At 47.0% G+C, this 25,599-nt stretch overlaps 1 protein-coding gene across 4 annotated transcripts in view; it reads left to right on the forward strand.

Moving 5' to 3' along the window:
• The window catches only part of LOC147451078 (serine/threonine-protein phosphatase BSL3-like), a 75,321-nt gene extending 49,955 nt beyond the window's left edge, over nt 1-25,366 (forward strand). The window contains exons 13-21 of one of the 4 annotated variants that reach the window (XM_086520027.1): nt 21,972-22,142; nt 22,291-22,529; nt 23,102-23,198; nt 23,285-23,383; nt 23,458-23,660; nt 23,787-23,862; nt 24,011-24,146; nt 24,222-24,361; nt 24,447-25,366. In XM_086520027.1, the coding sequence (XP_086376153.1) occupies nt 21,972-22,142; nt 22,291-22,529; nt 23,102-23,198; nt 23,285-23,383; nt 23,458-23,660; nt 23,787-23,862; nt 24,011-24,146; nt 24,222-24,361; nt 24,447-24,530 (1,245 nt within the window). In that variant the 3' untranslated portion in view covers nt 24,531-25,366. The remainder of the gene's footprint in view (nt 1-21,971; nt 22,143-22,290; nt 22,530-23,101; nt 23,199-23,284; nt 23,384-23,457; nt 23,661-23,786; nt 23,863-24,010; nt 24,147-24,221; nt 24,362-24,446) is intronic. The other 3 variants (XM_086520028.1, XM_086520029.1, XM_086520030.1) reach the window with 3 other exon arrangements.
• The last annotated feature ends 233 nt before the right edge of the window (nt 25,367-25,599 follow it).

Below are 25,599 nucleotides of genomic sequence, written 5' to 3' on the forward strand. Positions count from 1 at the left end.
ACTGGACCACAAATGACTTCCTAAGATCTGGCAACACAATGACTGGATCCGAAGTCATCTTTTCCTTTAAGAGATTAAAAGCTGAAATCTCTTTTTGTGTCCATCTAAAGGTGACTGCCTTCTTTTGAAGAGCATGTAAAGGTGAAGCAATCTCAGCGAAATTTCGGATAAACCTTCTGTAATAGGAGCATAGTCCCAAAAAGCTTCGGACATCATGCACCGTCTTCAAATTTGGCCATGACTTGATCGCTTCAACTTTTGCAGGATCCATTCTGACACCATCCTTTGAGACAATGTGTCCCAGAAAGTGAATCTCTTCCAGAAAAAACTCACTTTTCTTTGCATTGATGAGCAACCTATGACTGCGTAGCTCTTTGAACACAGTGGCCAAGTGATGCCTATGCTCCTCTTCATTCTTTGAGTAGACTATCATGTCATCAAAGAACGTACCAACAAACTGCTGGTGTGGACGGAAAATTCTGTCCATCATCCTATTGAACGTAGCAGGAGCATTTGTGAGACCAAAGGGCATCACTAAAAATTCGTAAAGGCCAAACGTTGTTCTAAAAGCAGTCTTGTGCACATCCTCTGATCTAATGCGGATCTGATGATACCCACTCTTTAGATCTATCCTGCTAAACATAGCTGCTCCTTCTAATTTGTCCATAATATCATCAATTCTAGGTATAGGGAACCTATTCTTGATGGTATTCTTGTTCAGTGCACGGTAGTCGATGCACATACGCCATGAGCCATCCTTTTTCTGCACCAACAACACTGGAGAACAGAATGGAGATGAACTGGGCTGAATCAGCCCCTTTTCTAACAACTCCTGTACTTGGCCCATTATCTCTTTCTGCTGAGCCGCACTACCCCTGTACGGAGGCTTATTTGGTGGGCTACAGCCTGGCACCAAATCTATCGCATGGTCCTCGGGTCTCTCTGGCGGTAATTGAGACGGTAATGAATCGGAAAAGCAGTCACTATACTGTTGTAAAAACATTGACCTTTCTTTATCTAGCACAGATAAATTTGATTCATCACAATCTGACACTTCACGTGCAAAAACCAAGTACGCAGAAAGATGCTTTTTCATTACAGAAGTAATAACAGAAGCTGATACAGTAGGAATAGACTCCCCTTTAAGCTTTACATCCAGAATGTGAGTCTTTCCCCTGCTCTGTACAGTGATCTTTTTGTTGTAGGCATCCATGATTCCCTGTACACGAAATAACCAAGGAATACCTAACAACACATCACATCCGTCCAGTGGCATGATGTAAAATTCTTCAGCATCTACATAGGACTGGATATGTAGACGCAACTTTCCGATGATGGGTGTCACAGCCTCTGTATGGCCAGGACATGCCAAACCTGCCTCTGCTGTATACCCCATCTCTTCAGGTCTGATTCCCAACTTTGAAGCCAATTCTGGGGAAATGAAGTTGGCTTTGGCACCTGGATCAAAGAAGATAAGCACTGTTTGATCCCTAACCTTTCCCCATGCTCTGCAAAGCTCACTTGCATCTGAATTTGGCTTGTCGCCCACCATATCTGGCACTAGACCAGCCATGGGCTTCTTTCCTTTCCTGTCCTCCTTGTCTTCAGAATCAGCTGGCCTTTTCTTTGTAGGACAGTTGTAAGCAATGTGGCCAGGCTGCTCACATATAAAGCATTTGTTCTCTGTCCTCAGGACCTTCTTTTGCTCTTCTGACTTGCGAGGAAAACGTCTTTTCCATTTCTTTGCTGGTCCTTTTTCTGATTCAGCCGTAGCTTTGTCTTTCCCTGCGTTGGCTGACTCCTGAGTCCCTTTAGGAGCCTCATTGGGAACGTGCTTCTTGGCTGAATTTTTCTTGCCTGATCCTGCCTTGACGCCAGTGTTAAATTCACAATCTTCTCCCTTGAGCAAACCATTGCCAGTGTTTGCTACCTCGATGAGCTGCGTCAAAGTAGTGACTTTGGTCTTTGTGCAGTATTTTCTCAATCCTTTGGGTAGGCCACAACAGTATTTTTCTATCTGTTCTGTCAATGGCACAAACCTATAGGAAGTTACTGGAAGTAGAGCTTTCCAAAACTTCCGATTGTAATCATCCAGATTTCTGCAAGTGGCAGCATTAAGCTGGTGCCATTCTGTCATGACATCTGCTTCGAAATCATCAGATAACCATGCTGCTGCAAAAATCTGCTTGAAGTAAATCCATGTGGACGGAGCTTGCCCTTGAAGCAATAAAGTTGTCCACCATTGTCCCGCATTCCCTGTCAAGAAAGTGGCTGCCTTGCGGACCTTTGAAGCCTCTGTAAAGTTTCCCCCTGCATAGGCCTTGTCAAACTGCTGGAGGAATGAAAGAGCCTTCTTCCTGTCATCAAACCCTGTAAAGGTCGTGAATGACACTCCTTTGCCACCTTCTTTGTACGGAGTTGGCCTCTCCAGCGGCGTTAAATTGTCATATGGAAGTGACTGAAACATGGGAACACTATTAGGGTTCATCTGTGTTCCTTGGCCGCTATTAACTTGACCTGGAAATGCCATATTTGGCTGCTGATTTGTAATTCCAGCCATACCAAAATTTGCTTGTGGCATCCCAAATTGTCCCTGAGTGCTTTGAAACCCTGGTTGCATACCCATGACACTGTACATGGGGTTAGGCATCATCGTTTGAGCACCCCCAAACACTGTTCCTGGCGTATAAAACTGATTTCCAGGTGCATGACCAGCCATGCTCTGAAATACCGATCCACCTCCAAAATAGCCAGGGTGTACTGAAGGTGGTGGGAAGACCTGTTGCATAGCCTGTAAGTTGCTTCCCTGCCCATTAGAACCAGCTATAGGCTGCTGAAAGGTGGCGGGCTGAATTGGTACAGCTTGAAAAACTGGCATCTCAGCCACCTGTTCTTGCACCTTAGGCATACGTTGTGGAGACTGCATGTTCTCCGTCAAGTGTACAGGTGTTTCCATTGACTGTGCGGTATGAATCACCTGTGCTCGAGCCTTAACAGGCTTTTGAATATGATCCAGTGACCCAACTTGCTGAGACGGAACAGGAGGTTGCAGAAAGGCTAAAAACCTCGGATTCTGCATTACTTGTGTGAACATAGCCACAGCAGTAACCAACTGGGTCCTGAATATATCATCATCAGTCTGTGGTGGTCTTGAGGACTCACCCACTTCATGTGTCTGTTGACCCTGTGAAGAGGAAACCTCTTCAGTCACATCATCTGGTCTGTCAGCCATAATTACAATTCCCTGTGTCTCGTCTATGATCCCCTGTGTCTTCAAGCCCAAAACTGACCAAGGCTCACTTCTATGGGAAAAAGTGATTTAATCCCGTCGATGGAACCATGAAACCGGCCTGTTCAATCCAAAAGGGCGGTAGACTTTACTTTAAACCTTGATTTAGCTTTCACCCATTATTAGTCGTCTATTTTACCTGTACTTTCAAGACACAACCAAGGGGAGAGGGATACAGGCTGCTAGATTGCACCTGTATGAGTGGACGGACACCAGATTGGCCCCTAACTTAGGCGCCCCTTTCGGTATTTCTTTATTGTTCAAAAGAGGGAATAAACGCTGTGGTTCCCTACAAGCTGCCCCGCACAAACTCGGCTGAATTTCCACTGTTCCAGCCTGATTTCGGCAGCATAACTGTACTAGAACCCTTCACGGTCAGTATTCCCACGCATTGAATGACTTTCCCGACGCATACGGGCACTTTGCAAAACCTGGCGAGAATCTGCAGCACGCTGAATTCTCTGTTTTCAGCCCTGAAAATGCGCCAGATCGCCTGTACAGCGGTCCCCTTGCGTCCCCGAACCTCCTGGGGGTATTAGGGTCCGTTTAGGGCCAAAACCCTAAACCTGCAAAAATACACAGCAGGCTGTAATTCACTGTTTCGGGCTCCGTTTCGCGTGCCGGTCGCATCCCTAGCAAGTCCTCGAGCTCCCGCACCTGTAGGGCTACTTGCCCTTTGAATCGGACGAGATTTCTGGCGTGAAACCTCTCCGAATTCACCTGTACCTGCGGGGGGGATTAGCCGCTAGCTAATCCAGTACCTGTGCAAGAGGCTCTTGCCTCGGCAATCGCGCATGAACCCACACAACTGTACATTGGTCAAATGAAGAGCCCACTAGAGGGGCATAACATACTGCCAAAGGGGAGAGAGAGGGCAGTGCGTAGCGTGCAGGGCATCACTCCTGGCACCGCACTGTGCATAAGAGGGAAAGCAAGCACTCCATAGCTCTTAACCTGTGACAGAGACTTGCAAAATGAGCCTCCCAGCTATAAATCACGTTTTTGCCTTCTCTATAAGTAGTAAACTGGCCTCAGAGTGCCAAGTGTCACTCATTTGTGCATTTTCCCGCTTTAGACCCTCGGGTCTAAAAATATCTCACCTGCAGCCTCTGTTGACTTGGCCACAGAGTAACAAAATGATCCCCATGTCAAACTGCACGTAATGACGCGAAGACATTTTCAGGTCCCAAAATAGCAGTTCCCTAAATTTTAGGAGATGCTGCCATTATATCTTTCTAGGTCATCCGACCCTCTTTGTACACTGTGGCCACATCCAGAACTGAAATGTAGCCTCTGTAGCAAAGGATTCCACTTTGGCTAGTCAATGACCCCACTTGGCTAACCATAGTCCTTGTCCAACCTTAGTGCTCTCTTGCCCTCAGGCCTGGACTCCCTCTGGACAGTTCCACACTAGCTATGCAATGCAGGGCAGTTAGATTTCCCGAGGGGTGTTTCCAAAAAGTGAAAGTAAATAGATAATAAGAAAGAAATCAACAAAAAGGATAGATAGTAGTCACACGCTGGTGACACAACCCCTTGAGTCCAGTAGCAATCGGTGGTTTTGGTTCATAATCGTACACAAGCATAAATGGGCTATAACTTGCTGCTGAGTGCTTAGTCCAATTTTAATGTGGGAGATAATGTTCTCAATCAGGTCGAGGCAAGAGACATGCACAAAGCATGTCCTCCATTATCCGGTTAGTGCTTTCGGTCTATCCATTGGTTCAGATCTGAGGACGACATAACCAAACACGTCTCCAGTTTCTGGGAAATCGTTTGCTAGATATTGCGAGTCAGGTTGGGATCCTAGTCATGGACATTTTCTTCCGGCAAAACCATAAAACTTATGTAAGGGCTCCACAAAGAGCTGAGCTAACTCATGGCTCTTTAGAGAGTGGTGCAAGAAGGAATAAAATATGCCATTTGCATGAGTAGGTCGATAACGACCCATATGGCATCATGACCACGATTGGTCCGGGCCCCGGGGCAATCCAACTACAAAATCCATAGAAATTCAGTCTATTCCTCTCAAAAAAATTGCAGAGGATGCAAGAGCCCAACACGCTTTTGACAGTCAGCTTTGTTTAGTGTGTGCATTCTCGCACATACCTCTCAACGAATGCTTTCATGTGCAACAAATAAAAATATTGGCTTACTAAGGCCAAAGTACAATGAATGCTAGGGTGCCAAGCACTTGGAGCATCGTGACACGAAAACAAAATCTTCATGGGGATTTCCTCATCGATGGGCACAGACACTATATTGCTTCAAAGTAGTCCACCTCAATGGAATACTTTCCCGCTACCTTTCTCTCCTTAGCCAGCCGATGGGCGTCCGGACTGACATTGCTTTTCAGGCTACGTAATCCTTCTTGGACTTTTCGCCAAGGATTTGTTTGGCAAGGCCCCTTGAGAGAAAGATAGAAAGAGATTTTAGTGAATGAAAGAACATTCACCTCCAAGATCCTACTAAGGGCAATCCTTGTTATCACGGAAGTGTCCAGTTTGATGGCAATCATAGCATCAATTCTTCTTTTGATCCTCGGCACGAGAAGCTTTGCCTTTGCCATTCATCTTGAATCTCTTGTGTGGAGGTGCAGTCGACTTATTTGAAGGTGTTGATGTAGCGAAGGGCTTAAACTTTGACGAAGAGGTACTGTGGTTAGAGGTCTCCTCCACCACCGGGCCACTCCCTGACACAGCCAAAGCATTGTCCTAATTATTCACAAACTTGTAGATGTCCTTCAATGATGCAGCGGGATGGCACAATACCTCATTTTGGTATGCCAGCGGCAATCCGAATTTATACATCATCTGTAAAATGACTTTTGGGTCTTCCAAGACCTTCGTCTTGTGGACGAGGTCCTTGATACCGTGTGAGTGTGTGTGTGTGTGTGTGTGTGTGTGTGTAGCCAATGATATATACAACACGCAAGGATGAACAAGCTAGGTACATGTGGGTGAGGCTCAGGGAAGAGACGGGCAGATACCTCTACATTGCTATTTGTTACTTTCCTCCTAGTACGTCAGTATATGCATCACCTAGAGGACAATCCCCCTTTGCTATTTTGGATAATGACATATGGGAGTTTTCCAAAGATGGTGACATTATCATACTAGGGGATTTCAATGCTAGGACTGCCCACCACCAGACAATATTTTATGATACTTCCGAAGAGATGCTCACGGAGCTGGACATCATAGAGATGGGTCTATCCAGACTATCACAAGATGAGGAATACACTGAATATGGCAAATACTTGATAGATATGGGAACTGCACACAGATTGGCCATTGTGAATGGCCTACAAAGATTTTCGACAGATGGAGGTTTTACTTGCTTTCCACACCGACATGGTGCTAGCACGATGGATTATGTTATGGCCCAGCCAGGTCTCATTCCATTCTTTAAGGATTTCATGGTGGGCACTAGGCGAGTTGGAGTAGCAGTTGATCATGCTATCGTGTCTTTCACCCTGACCTTTCAGTTCATCACAGCTCCATTAGGAGAGGTCCCCCACACACACTCGGTATACCTTCATGAGGGAGACGGATTCTGTGTATATGGATGAGATATACAGGCAGCTATGCACCCAGGAGCCGGGACGGCCACTAGATGAACTCACTCAGATATTGACAAAGACGCTCCATGATGCAACATCAGAGGCATACCCCCACAGCCACCCCACACGGAGACGATCTAGGAACATGCCCCAGAACAGTTGGTATGATGAGGAGTGCAGAGAGACGAGGATCAAACTACAGAGGGAAGTGCTCACGGGTATTATCACACATAGACAGTCACTAATTATCTTTCGCCGCCTAGTGCGACGAAAGAAAAGGGCCTATCTATCTCAGCTAGAGCGGGATCTATATCAGCTATTTATAAGTCCGGACTCAGGCGAAGCATGGAGGCTATTCCACGAGCATTCACCACCGCCCGCAGTCACCTCCACTGAGACATGGGGGGAATATGCCACATCTCTCTACACAGCATCAGGGCAACCACCTCTACCGGACCCACTAGAGACATGCCCAAAGACATGTTCTTTCTTTACTACCGAGAGGGTAAGGAAAGCCATTGACAGGATGAAGACAAGGAGAGCACATGATCATGATGGTCTAGTAGCAGAGCACTTCATCCATGCCAAGGATATGCTTGCAGAGCTCCTGGCTATGATGTTTAATCGAGCCATGTATGAAGGCTTCCCGGAGACTTGGAGTATGTCTACGATTGTGCCTATTTTCAAGTCAGGAGATCCCATGATTCCCGCGAATTATCGCACCATCATGGTTGGCCACACATTAGCTAGGTTGTATGCATCCGTTCTTGAGCAGGAGCTGAGTAGATGGGCAAAGCGAGAGGGAATAAGAGCACCAGGGCAAGCAGGTTTCAGGAGAGGTTTCTCCACTCTTGACCAAATTCTGACACTCACAGCTATTATTGAGGAGGGTAGACACCATGGCAAGAGAATCTATTGTAGCTTTGTGGATTTCCGCAAAGCTTTTGACACAGTGCCGAGAGCCAGACTTATACACAAACTACAGGACATGGGTGTGCCTACAGAGCTGATATAGGGTATTCTGGCTCTATACAGGATAGTGATGGGGCGGGTACGCACCACTGAGGGAATGTCTGACATGGTCCACTCCACTATTAGAGTAAAGCAGGGATGCCCCCTATCCCCGACTCTTTTTGGGATGTATGTGGATGAGTTTTCAGACTATGAAGAGCGGTAGGGGGACAGGGGGGCTCAGCTAGCAGGGACATGGATTCCGTTGTTACTATATGCTGATGATATTGTGCTGATTTCAGACTCCCCAGAGGGGATGCAACGTCATTTGCATGCTCTGCATACATTTGCTCATGATAGTGGATTGTCGGTCAATCTGGGGAAAACCAAGGTTATGGTGTTCAACACGACACCACAGTGGGTCAGGAGGTCGGCACTCACATTTATGTATGGCCAGGAGAATGTGGAGTACACAAATGCATATACCTATCTTGGGGTAGTATTCGGTGGACCGGTGTTTTCACTAAGGAGAGCATCAGAGACTAGACTGACAAGAGCATATGCAGCTTTGGGAGGACTGGAGAGGATGTGTTCGCAGGTTCAGTTCCAGGAACCGCGAACAAAGCTTTGGCTCTTTGACACTCTAGTGACTACAGCTATGCTCTATGGAGTTCAAGTATGGGGACCCTCAGTAGACCACCATGGGAAATCTGGAAACACAGACGGATGGAGATGTATGGAGAGGCCTCTGGTCTCTATGATCGCTCGGATGATTCGGGCTAAGGCCTCAGTACCACATGAGATTATCCGAGCCGAGCTAGCCGCCCCCCCCGTGGTGGAGGCACTGACGAGATCAGTTTCCTTTATGCACGGTCTATGGGATCTCCCTAAAGACAGATACGCTCGGCTGGCCCTGGAGTCATCTCGACAACTAGCTCTACAAGGCGATACAACATGTTGGTATGGAGAGATGGCATCATGGTTCCATTCGCATGGTCTCAACATGGATAGATTACCTCCACTTCAATACTCCTTGGATGCACCCTCCTTGTCTCTCACACGGACAGAGATCACCAGGCTCATACGTCAGGATCTGATTCAGCTAAATACCAGGAGCACATGGATACAGCCGACACAGGAGTTGGGCACGAAGATGGCCTTCTACAGAGAGCATCTTCTCCAACTCACGGAGGACGGCTTTGTGACTAAGCCAGCATACATGGATACACACTTATCTCATGGGATAAGATGCGCCATTGGACAGATACTGCGCGCATCCTCACATCAGCTCCAAATCGAGACTGGCCGATTTCGAGGGGTGCCGGCAGGAGCCAAGATATGTCACCTATGTAACTTAGAGCCAGAAACAGAGCTGCACTACACATGCCACTGCCCGGCATACTATGAGATACGCGGACGCTTCCACTGCCTGTTCAGAGAAGGGTGCGGACCTTTTTCTAGAGTCATGAGATACAAGGATCAGAAGTGTCTCGGATTGTCCCTTCTAGAGCTGCGCAGACTTAGGGGGAGCTTGCTGAGGATATCAGGGGAAAGACAGTCTCAGAGACGAATCACAAAGTTTTTACACCAGACAAAGGAGAGCCAACGGAGCAATCATTACAGCAGATCTCAGAGCCTACTCATACTAGAGGTACAGTGCTTGACAGAGCCACTGAACTTGGCAGATCCAGACGTCCACGACCTCCGGGGGTCTCCCACTACCGACGAAGGTTGCAACAGAAGATACAGATCACTCTAGCTCGACATGCAAGACGCCCAACCAAAGTTCTGACCATGGAGGAGGTTGATGAGATTCGACAACGACCGATGAGAGATTTCATCTTAACCCACAAACCCCCCCCCCCCCCCCCCCCCCCCCCCCCCCCCCCCCCCTTATTTCCTTTCTCCTTAGTGTTTTAGTGTCAGTTCTTTGTAACTTGGTAACTTTGTAACTTTGTGATTTCCGTTCTCAGACATGGTATTAGATTCACCAATTGTAACTTTTTGGTCTCATAGGTCATTTTGGCCTTTTGAAGACGTTAATATAACATTTCATTTCATTTCATATCTCTCTCTCTCTCTCTCTCTCTCTCTCTCTCTCTCTCTCTCTCTCACAATAAAAGTGGAGGTTTGACCCTTTGCATTTCATAGGAGTCGACCATCGGTCCATACACAAGAAATATGGGAAAAACCCAAAAGGAAGTACAATGAGATCATGGGAAAAAATCCCATAACAAACCACAGGATACATCTAGGGATAAAGATACTTTAAGTTTTAACCAGGTGGTGAATTGTAGCTATAATAGTGATCAAGTCTACACAAATCTGCCCAAAGCTCTGTCCACCTCGGGCGATGTAGCAAAAACCACAAAGTCCAGTGCAGATTATCTGACTCATTAAGCATTTGGTGTGAAAACTCATGCAGCAACTCACAAAAGCCAAGGGACTGTGAAACCCCTAGACCGTGCCTCCAAAATCATCCGCATCCATTCTAACATTTCTTGATGATGCACTCCAAAAAAGGAAGCAGATATGCAGCACAACCAAGCTGTAAGAGAGGCAGGGGGGACCCACTCACTGTCCACCTCAAAAGCCAAGGGAAGGTACCAAGATGCACCTCTCTCTGACCAGACTACCTTCCCTAAGGCCTCTCTAAATTGGCTCTCAAACAAATCTGCAAACCGTCTAATATCCATGAATAATTGGCTTCAACCATTGTCAGCTCCTGTATGGTATCTAAGACAGTCTCCCTCGTCCAGAAGGAGTAATCATTTGAAACCTATACTCTAAATCTGATCATGGGGGCTCTCTCTGGGCTAAGGAAGATGTGACATGTTCTTGATAATTGCAAGAAAAGAATATCAACACATAGTGGCCCACTTCTGAAGGAAACCTCTTGAGATCTCCATGGACCAACCGCAAAGAACCGATCTAGCAAGATCTCAGAAAGTGGGACGTTTGCCAGAGACTCGCTCTCCTGCTCCCTCTAGACAGTGCCTATGGTGAGAGGTACCTACAACTGAATCTCCAAGAGATCCAAAGACTACCGGGGCAGGTCTATCCTGTGGCAAGTTAGGTTGCTCCTGAATTGCCAACGCCTGCTGATCCTCCTCAAGCTCTCTGTCCAGTTGTCCTAGAACCTAGAACCTCCTCTCGATCCAGGTCTCGCGACCTCTCCTCTGGAGGTCAATCTGGGGGCTGCTTTGCCTCAGCCCTCTACCAACCTCTGTCTCACTACCCTTCTGTAAACAAGAATAGGTTATGCAGGTACCTCTCTACCTGTTTGTCTCTTTCTCTCTCTCTGTGTCTGCTCTCCATTGTGCTGCTGTTGGGCATTCTGCTACTGCTAACTCTGCACGGAGTCCTGCTGTTGTGCAAAACTTTGTTGTGGTTGTCTCCTCCTCCGACCAATTTGTCTCTATTGTCGTCCTTTAGGGCAAGTGCCCCATCTCATGGCATCTAAGGCACTGGTTCGATCTGTCCGTAACCACAATCCTTTGCGAGTGCAGCACCCCTTTCCATTCAAAAGTGATGGTAACTGGAAAAATTGTGGAAGAGATAGTAGCCACCTTTATAGATGGCACAGATGTCTGGATTTGCATTGAGCGCATGAATGGTATGCCAAAGATAGAATCCATCTACTTAACATGTCTGGCAACCAAAACTATGCTTGCAGCTCTGGAAAAGCTATTTTTACTGAGTACTTCGGAACCTGACATTTGTTCTCAAAAGCAGCTAATGAAAAAATCCTCGTACCACGGGTGCAAAAAACTAGTCTGTCCTCTAAGCCGAGAGGAGTGCAGTTGATGACCCTAGAGGCAAGTTCCTTTAATGAAAAAATAGCAATGAAAGTACCTCTGCCAACTTCCAAGCAAGATGATTTCCTGCACTTTGCCTTCATTCAAACGGGTTAGAGTGCATGAAAGCCACTCACGCACATTGACATGAGCGTAGAAGCACTCCACTAGCAGCCAACAACCCCTCTTTGAGAGAGAATCACCAATCTTGCATTATAGATCTTTTGGGATGAACATAGAAGGCGCCATAGCACTTTGAGAGAGAGTCGATGCACTTAGTGCCTTGCGACGAACCCAAGGTGCAGGTGGTTGAGAGAGAGCCGATGAGGATAATTCCTGTGGTCAAAACCTTGACCCTTTCCTCCTTACCCTTAAGCTCGCAAGCGGTGGAGGATGAGGATGGCGTGGTGAGCTATAAGGGACAAGGGGCTGGCAGGGGTGGCACGAACAGAGACAGCAGAGGATGTGGATAGCAGGGAGACTGTGGCTCGCTGAGGACGGCGCGAGCACAGGAAGGCAGGGGTGGTACGAGTGGGTAAATGTGGGCAGTGCAAGGTGGGGGCGGGGGTGACAGGTTGAGGGAAGGGGGGAGGCAGGTGGGCAAGGCACGGGCAGGGCCAGGTCACGTGAAGCGGGTAAGGCAGGCAGCTTCGCGACGCTAGGGCAACGCGAGAAGAGCGACGCGAGCGATAGAGGTGGCGGGGGTTGGAGAAGGGGATGCGCACGCTTAGGGTTAGGGATCGGCATGGGTTCGACAGACTGCTTACTCTTTGCTCAGCAAGGACCCTGCTTAACCCTTGCCACACCCACAAGCTCCCCCCTCCCACCCCCCCCCCCCACACACACACACAAAACGCACACTTCTGTGTTCTTCCCTTTGTATCTAATCTTTCTCATCGGATTTTCTCACTTTGAGGTTTCTCATTTGTAAATTAATAAAAAAGGATACCATTTGAATTTAAATTTTTTTTAAGACACACACGTGCATACACCATGAACACACATAGATCCACATACACACGCACATCATACGTAAGCAGCCCTTTCCCACTTCCATTGCTATGGGGGGACACTTTAGCATTCCCCCTCTCCCTCAAACCTTGAGAGGGAAACCCCGAAAGCTCTCTCTCTCTCTTGGAGAATCCAAGCGAGAAATGAATAGCAACACACGAACAGAAACTTCAAAATCACTGAACTTTAATAGAGAGAGAGAGAGAAAGTCGACACGGCTCGGTATATTTCCGAGCCCAGAGGTATTGGCCCCAAAGTCTAGCGCCCCTTTCGATATTTCTTTATCATTAATCATTTCAAAGTACAACTCTCGAGGGACCTCTGCTCTCAGACTCTACGTCCAGATGCTTTGCAAAGTGAGGCCCAAAAGCAAAGCCCCAAAAGCATTCAGTTCAAAAGCACTACACCCAAGAGCATCTGCTCTCAAAAGCTGCCAGCGTGAATTGCAAAAATCCGTACAACCTACCACGTGGCACAGCTAGCACAAAACGCCGAATTCCCGTACAACCTGCCACGCCAACATGTCATCACGATTTACAAAACCTCTTTCAGAGTGCAAGCTTTTGGTCTTTCGGGTTTTAGGCCCCTCGATCGGGGTACCATAAGTTGGTACAACTTTGAGCTTCAAGTTCTTTATTTGTTTGTGTCCCCTGGGCCCCATCAGACGAGGACCCATAAGTTGGAACACTTATGACATTTTATCCGGAATCTGTTTGGGTCATCATGCAACGTCATCATTTTGTGACATACCCCCTCTTGAAAGAATTGTAATCGCCCTCGATAACGCCTGCAAAATCAATCATAAGCCAAAAACTAGTTCAATAGACACTGACTCTAAATACCGACGCACTAGACGACACATATCAGGCACTTTCACAAAGACAACAATCACTCAACATCCACATCACATTCAAATCAAATCACATGAAGTTCATAAGATCTCGGACCATGATCTCTCGGCAACGTGTTTAGCAATCACATCTAGATCCACACCGGATCTCACTAATGTCGGATTGACTAATTCTTATTGCTATCATGTCCATCTTATATGGAATCTCAAGACCGAAATGATGTAGTCATTTCATCTTTAAAACACGCACTCAGACACGACTCACATGAGAGAGAACACGTAAATCAAAATCATTTCAAGAATTCCCATGTCAAAGTACTTCTTTCATAAAGTCATATAGCAAAATATTGTCAGCCCATCAATATCCCTGAAATCCAAAGGAAAATCAGTGGCTTTGTTCCATCTGGGTAACCTGTGACAAAAGAGCGGAGTGACTCCCCTATTGTGCAGTCCCGTCTGCGCCACGGGATCTCTCGGAATGGACGAAGCTAGACCAAAAGCCTCAAAGTAAAGTTCCAATATCTGAGGAGTATCTGCTAGGTACCTTCATCGACTTCGCATCCAATGCCGGATAGTTCTTGACTAAGAACCGTTGTTCACTTTACCTTTCTCTTTACTTTCCTGATGAGTCAGTATCTGTTCCAGAATGAGAATCTTCTCGCTCTCTTCCACTTCAGGTTGCTCCTCAGGCTCCCTGTCAATTGGCTCTAATACCACTTTAACAGGCTGGACACTCCAAGCGAGAAATTAATAGCAACACACGAATACAAACTTCAAAATCATTGAACTTTGAGAGAGAGAGTCGACACGGCCCAGCGTACTTCCGCGCCCAGAGGTATTGGCCCCAAAGTCTAGCACCCCTTTCGGTAGTTCTTTACATGATCATTTCAAAGTACAACTCTCAAGGGACCTCTGCTCTCAGACTCTGCGTCCACATGCTCTACAGAGTGAGGCAAGGGATGCCCAAAAGCAAAGCCCCAAAGCATTCAGTTCATAAGCATTAAACCCAAAAGCATCTACTCTCAAAAGCTGCCAGCGCGAATTGTGGGAAATCTGTATAGCCCGCTACGTGGCACAGCTAGCGCAAAACGCGTACGCCTGCCATGTCAACATGTCAGCCCGATTTATGAAACCTCTTTCAGAGTGCAAGCTTTTGGTCTTTAGGGTTTTAGGCCCCTCGGCCGGGGTTCCATAAGTTGGTACAACTTTGAGCTTCAAGTTCTATAATTCTTTGTCCCCCCTGGGCCCCATCAGACGGGGACCCCATAAGTTGGAACACTTGTGACATTTAATCCAGAATGTGTCTGGGTGATCATGCCACGTCATCATTTTGTGACTCTCTCTCTCTCTCTCTCTCTCTCTCTCTCTGTATACATGGACGGAATCTACAAACGGATTCTGTATACATGGATGGAATCTACAGACGCCTATGCACTGAGGACCCGGGGCGACCTCTGGAGGAGCTAACTACTATACTGACACAGACACTACATGAGGCAACAGCAGAAGCCTACCCACACACCCAACCTGAGCAGAGCCGCCGATCGGGGAGCATGCCTCAGAACAGCTGGTATGACGAGGAGTGCCGCCGGACTCTAGAGGGAGGTGCTGTTGGGGGACGTCACTCACAGACAGTCACAAATTGACTTCCGACGCTTGGTGCGGCGAAAGAAGAGGGCTTTTTTGGCTCGACTCGAGCAGGATCTATATCAGCTATTCTTGAGTCAGGACTCGCGTGAGGCGTGGCGGCTCTTTCATAAGCAGTCCCCCCCCGGCTATTTCCTCCACAGAGACATGGGGTCAATACGCATCATCTTTGTACACAGTACCTGGACAACCGTTCCTCCCCAACCCCCCCAATCCATGCCCACATGCATGTGGCTTTTTCACCGCTGAGATGGTGAAGAAAGCTATTGACAGGATGAAGACTGGGAGAGCATATGATCATGATGGCCTAGTCGCAGAGCATTTCATGCATGCCAAAGACCTACTAGCAGAGCTCCTAGCAGTTATGTTTAACCGGGCCATGTGTGAGGCCCTACCAGACACTTGGAGCCTATCTACGATCGTACCTATCTTCAAATTAGGAGACCCCATGGAGCCTGGGAATTATCGCACTATTATGATTGGGCACACACTGGCACGGTTGTATGCATCCATTCTTGAGCAACAGCTGAGTAGATGGGCAGAGAGGGAAGGAATACGTGCAACTGGGCAGGCAGGATTCAGGAGAGGCTTCTCCACTCTTGACCATATCCTAACACTCAAGGCCATCATCGAGGAAGGCAGATCTCAAAGGAGACGGATTTATTGTAGCTTTGTGGACTTCCGCAAAGCTTTCGACACGGTACCCAGAGCTAGACTGATGCGCAGATTACAGGAAATGGGAGTACCCACAGAACTCATTTGGGGAATCATGGCATTGTACAGATCAGTAGTAGGGCATGTACGCACCCCGGAGGGACTTTCTACACCGGTTCACTCCACTATTGGGGTGAAGCAGGGCTGCCCGCTCTCTCCTACCCTTTTCGGTATGTATGTGGATGAGGTTTCTGACTACATTGACAGCGATGGGGATAAAGGTGCTCAGTTGGCAGGGACATGGATTCCACTTTTGTTATATGCTGATGACATAGTGTTGATCTCCGAATCCCCAGAGGGAATGCAACGTCAATTGGATGCTTTGCACACGTTTACACACGAAAGTGGTTTGTCTGTCAACCTCGGTAAAACCAAGGTTATGGTGTTTAACACCACCCCACAGTGGATCAGGAGGTCAGCACCTACATTCACATACGGCCAGGAGACTGTGGAGTACACAGACGCTTACACTTACCTTGGAGTGGTTTTTAGCGGACCTACATTCTCACTCAGAAGAGCAGCAGAGACCAGACTTACTAGAGCCCACGCAGCATTGGGTAGATTGGAGAGGATGTGTTCGCAGGTTCAGTTTCAGGAGCCCCGGACGAAGCTCTGGCTCTTTGACACCTTGGTGGCTTCAGCACTGCTCTATGGAACAGAGATATGGGGACCTTCACTGGATCACCACGGGAGGCCGGGTCGCTCAGACGGATGGGGGAACATGGAGAAACCTCTCGTCTCTATGATCTCGCGGCTCATTAGAGCCAAGGCATCAGTACCACGTGCCATTATCCGAGCAGAGCTAGCGGCCCCCCCACTTGTGGTCGAGGCGCTCACCAGATCGGTCTCCTTCATAAACCGCACATGGGAACTTCCTAGAGACAGATATGCTCGCATAGCACTTGAATCCTTTCGACAGTTAGCCATACAAGGAGATACAACATGCTGGTATGGGGAGATGACATCATGGTTTCGGGCACATGGGTTCAGCATAGACAGGCTGCCACCATTCCATTACTCACTGGATGCACCATCTCTCACTCTTACACAGTCAGAGATCACCAAGCTCATCCGCCAAGACCTAACCCAGCTTGACACCAGGAGGACATGGATACAACCAGCACAGGAGTTGGGCACGAAGATGGCTTTCTACAGAGACCACCTTCTCCAGCTTACGGAAGATGGTTTTGTGGCGAGACCCAAATACATGGATACCCACTTGTCTCATGGGATACGATGTGCTATTGGCCAGTTACGCACATCTTCTCACCAGTTGCGGATTGAGACTGGGAGGTACAGCGGAGTACCAGCAGAGGACAGGACATGCCCCTTGTGTAACACGGAACCTGAGACAGAGCTACACTATACATGCCACTGCCCCGTCTACTACGAGATACGAGGTCGCTTCCACTGCCTGTTCAGAGAGGGTTTTGGACCACTCTCAAGAGTCATGGGATACGAAGATCAGAGATGTTTGGGTTTGTTCTTACTCGAGCTGCGCAGACACAGAGATAGCCTGATGAATGGCGAGGCTAGCCAGTCTCAAAGACGGATCACAGACTTCTTCAAAGCAGGCACGGGACGGCCGCAAGAGCCACTCCCACAACAGAGCTCCCCCTCGTCTCACACGAGAGGCACACTGATTGACCGAGCGATTGAACTAGGGAAATCCAGGCGCCCACGACTGCAAAGAACTACACAGCATCGACGGGTTCTACGATTGAAAATTCGGAGCACGCTGGCCAGGCATGCACGACGCCCGGTCAGACTACTAACCATGGAGGAAATTGATGAGATTCGCCAACGACCGATGCTAGATCTCTTGTGATTTAACCATCCCAACAAGCCACCCAAATTTTCCCGCTTAGTCTTATGCTTGGCTCACATCGACCAACTTAGGCCCCCATAGTAGATATCTTTGTTTTGTGGCTATTTTGTTACTCTAACTTTGTATCAGATCCACCACTTTGTAACTTTCGGGTCTCATAGGTCATTATGGCCTTTTGAAGACGTTAATATAACATTTCATTTCATTTCATTTTCTCTCTCCCCCCCCCCCCCCCCCCCCCCCCACAAAACAGAGGGCATGTCTTGATTATATCACATAAAATATACAAAACACAGCCAAAGCCATAATACATCGTGAACAACTGAAGTGAAAAAACCCCATAGGGATATAACATAGAACAAGGGAAATACTCCAGCTAGTACAAAGCTAAATGAGCACATAGAGTGGTCAAAGCCAGTAGGGGAAAGGTAGGGGGAGATCTATAATGGTCTCGAAGACCTGTGCACAAGGCATCCTCCTCCACACTGTCCAAGACACTCTTTGTAACCACGTGTGCAAGTATCTACCGTTTACTGTATCATCTCAGGCAGAGATCACATCTAAGGTACTGAATATCCTATCTCTGACCATCTCATGAATCCACATACTCAAACTCACCTCATCTATACCCAAAATAACAGCTGGCTCTTTCATCTTCCACATTGTCACTAACAGAGGATAGAGTTTTTTTCTCACGCGCCCAATGGGGCAATCGAGCTTCCGGATGCGTACGCGTGAGATTGACGTCTGATTGGGCATTTTAGACGTGGGCAGAGGATTTATTGATGAAATTGGATTTTTTGCCTCAAATGTGCATTTCACAATAGTAGCTTGGAGGCTTGACTCCACCCTCTAGGCTCTACAGTCTACTTATGTTTTATCATTTGGATTTTTGGTTTTGGAGGCTCCATATTTTGCTATCTCTTGCTTTGCAAATTTGCTCTAGTATCTACTTTGTGCCGACTCCTCACTCCACTATCGGGGTAAAGCAGGGCTGCCCACTATCTCCTATGCTATTTTTGGTATGTATGTGGATGAGGTTTTTGACTACATTGAGAGAGATAGTTATAGAGGAGCACAGTTGGCAGGGTCATGGATCCCATTATTGTTATATGCTGACAATATGTGTTAATCTCTGATTCTCCAGAGGGGATGCAGCGTCACTTGGATGCTTTACATGCATTTGCCCATGATAGTGGATTGTCTATTAATCCTGGTAAAACCAAGATTATGGTGTTTAACACCACACCCAATCGGTCAGGAGGTAAGCACCCACATTTACCTATGGACATCTTCTAGTGGAGTATATAGATGCATACATCTACCTTGGGGTAGCCTTCAGTGGGCCAGAGTTTTCATACAGGAGAGCAGCAGAGGCTTGATTGACCATAGGCTTATGCAGCATTGAGGGGATTGAAGAGGATGTGTTCCCACCTTCAGTTTCAGAAACCTCTTTGACACTCTGGCGACTTCAACCATGTTGTATGCAGTTCAGATATGGGGACCCTCAGAGGATCACCATGGCAGATCTGTTAGCATTGATGGATGGAGAGGCCTTTGGTTTGTATGGTCTCTCAAATGATTAGAGCCAAGGCTTCAATGCCACGTAATATTATTCGAGCATCGTTGGCCGAACCTCCCCTTGTGATCAAGGCACTTACTCAATCAGTCTCCTTTATACACAGTTTAAGGGACCTCCTCAGAAGCAGATATGCGTGGCTAGCCCTTAAGCCTTTCCGACACCTAGCCCAGCAGGGGGATAAAGCCTGTTGGTATGGACAGATGACATCACGGCTTCAGCATGGACAGATTCCCCCCCTCCCAAAACTCTCTAAATGCACCCTCTTTGATTCTCACAGGACAGAGTTCACTAGACTCAATTCATCGGGACTTGATTCAACTAGATACCAAGAGAACATGGCTGACATAAAGATGGCTTTCTATAGAGAGCGAGTAGGAGAGAGCGGGCAGCCCTGCTTCACCCCAATAGTGGAGTGAACAGGTGTAGATAGACCCTCTGAGGTGCGTACATGCCTTACTACTGATCTGTACAATGCCATGATCCCCCAAATGAGTTCTGTGGGTACTTCCATTTCCCTAGTAATCTGCGCATCAGTCTAGCCTTGGTATTGTGTCAAATGCTTTGCGGAAGTCCATAAAGCTACAATAAATCCATTTCCCATGGGATCTGCCCTCCTCAATGATGGCCCTGAGTGTCAAGATATGGTCAAGAGTAGAAAAACCTCTCATGAAACCTGCTTGCCCAACACCGTTAAACATAATTGCTAGAAGCTCTGCTAGTAGATCTTTGGCATGCATGAAATGCTCAGCCACTAAGCCATCATGATCATATGCTCTCCCAGTCGTCATCCTGTCAATGGCCTTCTTCACCATCTCAACGGTGAAAAAAACACACGTGTGGGCATGGATCGGGGGGGTCGGGAAGGGGTGGCTGTCCAGGAACTGTGTACAAAGACGATGCGTACTGACCCCAGGTCTCTACAGAGGTTATGGCAAGGGGGGGGGGGGGGGGGGGGGGGGGGGGGGGGGGGGGGGGGGTGGGCGGGGGGGGGGGGGGGGGGGGGGGGGGGGGGGGGGGGGGCTCATGAAAGAGTCGCCATGCCTCACGCGAGTCCTGACTCACTGTATAGATCCTGTTGTAGTCGAGCCAAAAATGCCCTCTTCATCCGCCGCACTAGGCGTCGGAAGTCAATTTGTGACTGTCTGTGAGTGATGTCCCCCAAAAGCACCTCCCTTTGAAGTCTAGCTCTACTGTGGCGGCATTCCTCATCATACCAGTTGTTTTGAGGCATGCTCCCAGAACGGCGTCTCTGCTTAGGTTGGGTGTGTGGGTATGCCTCTGCTACTACATCATGTATTTCTGTGTTAGTATAGTAGTAAGCCCCTCCAAAGGTCGCCCTGGCTCAGCAGTGCATAGGCGTCTGTAGATCCCGTCTATGTATACAGAACCCGTCTCCCGCGTGAAGGTGTAGCGAGTAGGGGCTGCTACCCCGTGGCCTGTGTGCTACACTCAACTGGAGAGAGATGGTCATCGACACAAGAGCATGATTCATTGCCACCCCAATAGGTCTGGGCCCAACTATGACATCCTGGATGAAGGCTCGGCTATGCCATGACATAATCCACTGTGCTGGCTCCATGTCTGTGTGGAAAGCATGTGAAACCTTCCGCAGCGGGAAATCTTTGTAGGCCATTCAAGATGGCCAATCCATGTGCAGTCCCCATCTCTAGCAAGTGCCGTCCATACTGAGCATGTTTCCCATCCTGTGATAGTCCGTCTCTGCAACATCCAACTCTCTCAGCATCTCCACTGAAGTATCATAAATTACTGTCTGATGATGGGCAGTCCTAGCATTGAAGTCCCCTAGAATGATAATGTCACCATCTCTAGAGAACTCCCATATGTCATCATCCAAAATAGAGAAGGGGGTCTGTTCTCTGGGTGGTGCATATACTGACGTACTCGGGGGAAAGTAGCAAATAGCAATGTAGAGACATCTGCCTGTCTCTGCTCTCAATCTCACCCACATGTACCTAGCTTCCTCATCCTTGCGGGCTATATGTATCAATGGATGCAACTCCTCCCTGAATAACACTGTCACTCCTCCTGAGCCCCGCCCTCTGTGCTCTAATCGTGTCTCGTGTCTACAGGCTGTCTCCCATCTGTATCCACTAATGTGAGGCATAGACTGCCCAGGGGCTTGATGTGTCTCAGAGTAGAAGATGATGTCTCTCCCCTCAAAAGCACCCACATCAAGGTGCATAGATCCATTACAATTCCAGGTAGCAACTTTGAGTGTGGTCCCATAGGCCTCACACCATCCTGTGGAGCGTCGCTCCAATATCACCACTCTTCCATCTCGGTAAAAAGCAATCTTACATTTTTCCCTTGCCGCTCTAATCTCTGGCATTACCTCTTGCATATGGGCGACCTGTGAGAGGGTAAGGTCATCCCCGAGAAAGATACCCGTCTTCTTAAGAGTTGGTCTTTTCTTCAAAAAGTCCTTCGCTTCCATGGAGGGAAAACGAAGGATGAGTGCCCTTTCTTTCGAGGTTTCCCCCTTGCTCCCATTTTTCTTGTTGCCCACTCTCCAAGCTTTTGAGTGCATCGGCTCATGAACCGAAATTGAAGGATTGTACCAAAATCCATATTGAAGGAAGAGAGAAGAAGAAGAAGAACAAAGTTTTAACGTCGTAGGAAACTATCCAGAGAGAGAGAGAGAGAGAGAGAGAGAGAGAGAGAGAGAGAGAGAGAGAGAGAGAGAGAGAGAGAGAGAGAGAGAGAGTGTGTTCAATTGTAGGTGGTTGTAGCTGCGGAGTCTGGAGGAGCTTTGGGAGGCTTAGTAAGGCAGCTCTCTATTGATCAATTTGAAAATGAGGGACGTAGAGTGAGCTATGGGACTCCTGAGAGTGCTAATGCAGCGAGGAAGCTGCTGGAAAGAGACATGTCTGTAAATAGCGTCTCCAAAAAGGTAATGATCCTCGTACAGCTTGCTATTGCATAAGAAAGTACACAAAGAAACTTATGTTTTGACAAGGTATTGCTGCTTGCTTATGCTTAAGAAAGTACACCAGGAAACTATTCTTTGACGAAAGGTAGCTGCTATTTTTCTTGTTCAGGTCATAGAGCAATTGCTGAAACCTCGTGGGTGGAAACCTCCTGTTCGTAGGCAATTTATTTTAGACTGTGGAGAGATTGCAGAATTATGCAGTGCAGCCCAAAATATTTTTGCAAGGGAGCACAGTGTTTTGCAAATTCGAGCTCCTGTCAAGATATTTGGTGACTTGCATGGGCAATTTGGTGATTTGATGCGATTATTTGATGAGTATGGCTCACCATCGACTGCAGGAGATATAACGTAAGATTTTTATCTAGAAGTGGTTATTTTTATCTAGAAATTGAAGAATCGTACCGAAATCCATGCTTGATGTCAACAAAAACAGGGAAAGCAGGAGGGGGGGGAGGGTTTTTTGGTGGCAAGCGTTTATATATCAGGGCGACGTTTTGGAGTTCAAATTGTTTGGCATTTCTTTGTTTCAGGTTTTTTGCAGGGTGACGTTACTCGCTAGTAGGATTCAAAATTGTTTGTGCATCGAGTTTACACTTTTTTCCTTACTTGCATGTTTTTGCGTCTCTCCATCATTTAAAACTTTGAGCACAGTTTGCTATGCTTTTTCTTGAACATGGACAGTTTGAAAGGAAAATAATTAAATTTTTAGTGCTTTTCTGTCTTTCTGTGCTTTGATGAAGCTATGATTAAGCTGTTGTTTTGGCTGCAAAGAAGTCTAGCTGAGGTTGGCTGCCTCATACAGTGTTTTGGCTTCTGATTGAAAGGAAACCTGTGTAAATGATTTTCTAGGGTGGTCGTAGCAGTACGTATTTTGTCACAGTTAAGGTAGTGGGGGTTGAGGTGACCAGCTTATGATATAGTTTGCTCATCAGGTATATCGACTACCTCTTTCTTGGTGACTATGTAGATCGAGGACAACATAGTTTAGAGACAATCATTCTGCTTCTTGCTCTCAAGGTTGGAAGGTTTGCATATGGCTTGAATTTATAAGACTCTGAATTTTAGATCATCACGTTTGTGTTCAACACTGATGTTTCAAACAGGTGGAGTATCCTCAAAATGTGCATTTGATCCGGGGGAATCATGAGGCATCTGACATCAACGCTCTGTTTGGCTTTCGAATTGAGTGCATAGAGAGGATGGTTTGTTGATTATGGTCCTGTCCTTTTTTTCTTTCCTTTTCATCCAAGGCTTCTGAACCATCTTGTTTCCTAAGCAGGGGGAGAATGACGGGATATGGGCATGGCATCGAATCAACCAGTTGTTTAATTGGCTGCCTTTGGCTGCAATTATCGAAAAAAAGATAATTTGCATGCATGGTGGTATAGGCCGCTCAATAAACCATGTAGAACAGATAGAGAGTTTGCAAAGACCCATTACGATGGAGGCGGGGCCTGTGGTGCTAATGGATTTACTGTGGTAAAGTATATACTGCTGCTTGAGATCATTATCTCACTCATAGGATTGGCATCTAGACCAGGTCAAGTGCTTGTAAGACTGTTTTTATTCACCTGCAAAACACTTCAGGTGTTATTTTTTGTACAGGTCTGATCCAACTGAAAATGACAGTGTGGAGGGGTTACGTCCGAATGCGAGAGGACCAGGCCTCGTCACTTTTGGGGTATCTATCACTTTTTTTGTTCAGTTTACGTACCTGTCGGGCACTGTGAAAACATGTTATGGAGTTGGCTGCATTTCCCTGTTTCAACATACTTTTGGTTGATGTGGTCTTTCTTCCTGATTTTGAATGACCATGTGTTACTGAGCAGCCGGATCGTGTGTTGGAGTTCTGTAAGAACAATGACTTACAGCTGATTATCAGAGCGCATGAGTGTGTCATGGATGGGTTTGAGCGATTTGCACAGGGCCATCTGATCACATTATTTTCTGCCACCAACTATTGTGGTATGGCTATGGCATTTGAAAATGGTGAATCTGGTATCGAGTCCCATGTTCATCTTATCACGTGTTTTTTGGTAGGAACTGCAAATAATGCTGGTGCCATCCTAGTTCTTGGGCGAGATCTCATTGTGGTACCAAAGCTTATTCATCCCCTTCCGCCTACAATCCTGTCTCCAGACACATCACCAGAACATCACACGGAAGACACATGGATGCAGGTAGGCTTCAAAATTTGAGTAACTGCCATTTCTCTTGTTGTGCTGAATTATTTGGTAATACTTTGGGCATTGTTTGACTTTGTAGGAGTTAAATACCCAAAGGCCCCCAACACCGACACGTGGCAGACCACAACCAGTCAATGATCGCAATTCTTTGGCTTGGATATAATGCGGTCAATAATTATGACTCTTTTCGCTTGGATATGACTTGATCAGGTTGGCAGGTTGCAATCATTCAACAGTACTGATGCTTGCGTTGGATCTGAAGAGAGCTAGCTATGACAGAGGCCTCAGTCAGTTACCAACTTCAACAATCCACTGGCTTGGATCAAGAGTGGACAGTGTACTTCTGCAACGTCGGTGCAAAGAGCCCTTCTGTACTGATTGCAGTTATCAGTTGCACTTCTTTGTATACATGTAGCCTTGTAAAGTAATGGTGATTACACCCTGACTGTGCTCTACTGCTCTGATTCAAAAGTGAGCTGCACAGTGTATGATCACAGTCTTCAGATGCAAGTTCTTCAAAGAACTTTACGTGTCTACAGGTTTCAGCACATATTGCTCAGGCTGTCTTTGGCACTGTACTTCAGTTTCTTGGGAGTTACACACACAATTGTGTGATGGTCCAAGCCTAGTGGCTTTCAGCCCAGGTGAACAAACCCGCCTAGATGAAAGATGTATCAAGGTTTAAAATTTCTTACATATCCAGGATGTCACATGTAATTGAGGATCGCCAGTTGGTGGCAGTAGAGCTTCACAGTAAGCTGCAATTTTGACTATTGTTTTTTTCCTTTGCCCCACAAGGGGATATTCAAAGAACAGCTAGAGCATGCCCCTAGCTTGTAAAAGAAATGTACTTAGCACGCAGCATTTGGTTCTCAGATTGTGTATGAGATGGTGTAGTATTCAATCAACCTGGTGACAAAAGTCGGCCTTGATTGCCAAAAATTTGTATGATTGATAGCTTTCCTTTGGCAAGTATTTCATCTTTAAAAATGTCAAGAAGCCTTGTTTAAAAGTTAATTTGTTGTCTGTAGCTCATAAACAATAAGTGGCTTCCAGACAAGTCGACATCACAAACGAGAAGTTCACGTAATAGATTGCTCCTCATAGCCAGACACTAAGATCCTAATGGTCTACTTCCTTCCTTTGGGTACGGGTCGGTAATTGGTTTTAGCTCCTATGCATCCTACATCCCTTGGAACTTGTCGCATGGTTCATGCTGGTGGTGTTCTCAT

Source organism: Adiantum capillus-veneris, chromosome 9, assembly GCF_014529385.1.
Source record: "Adiantum capillus-veneris isolate H3 chromosome 9, ASM1452938v2, whole genome shotgun sequence".
Taxonomy (NCBI): Eukaryota; Viridiplantae; Streptophyta; class Polypodiopsida; order Polypodiales; family Pteridaceae; genus Adiantum; species Adiantum capillus-veneris.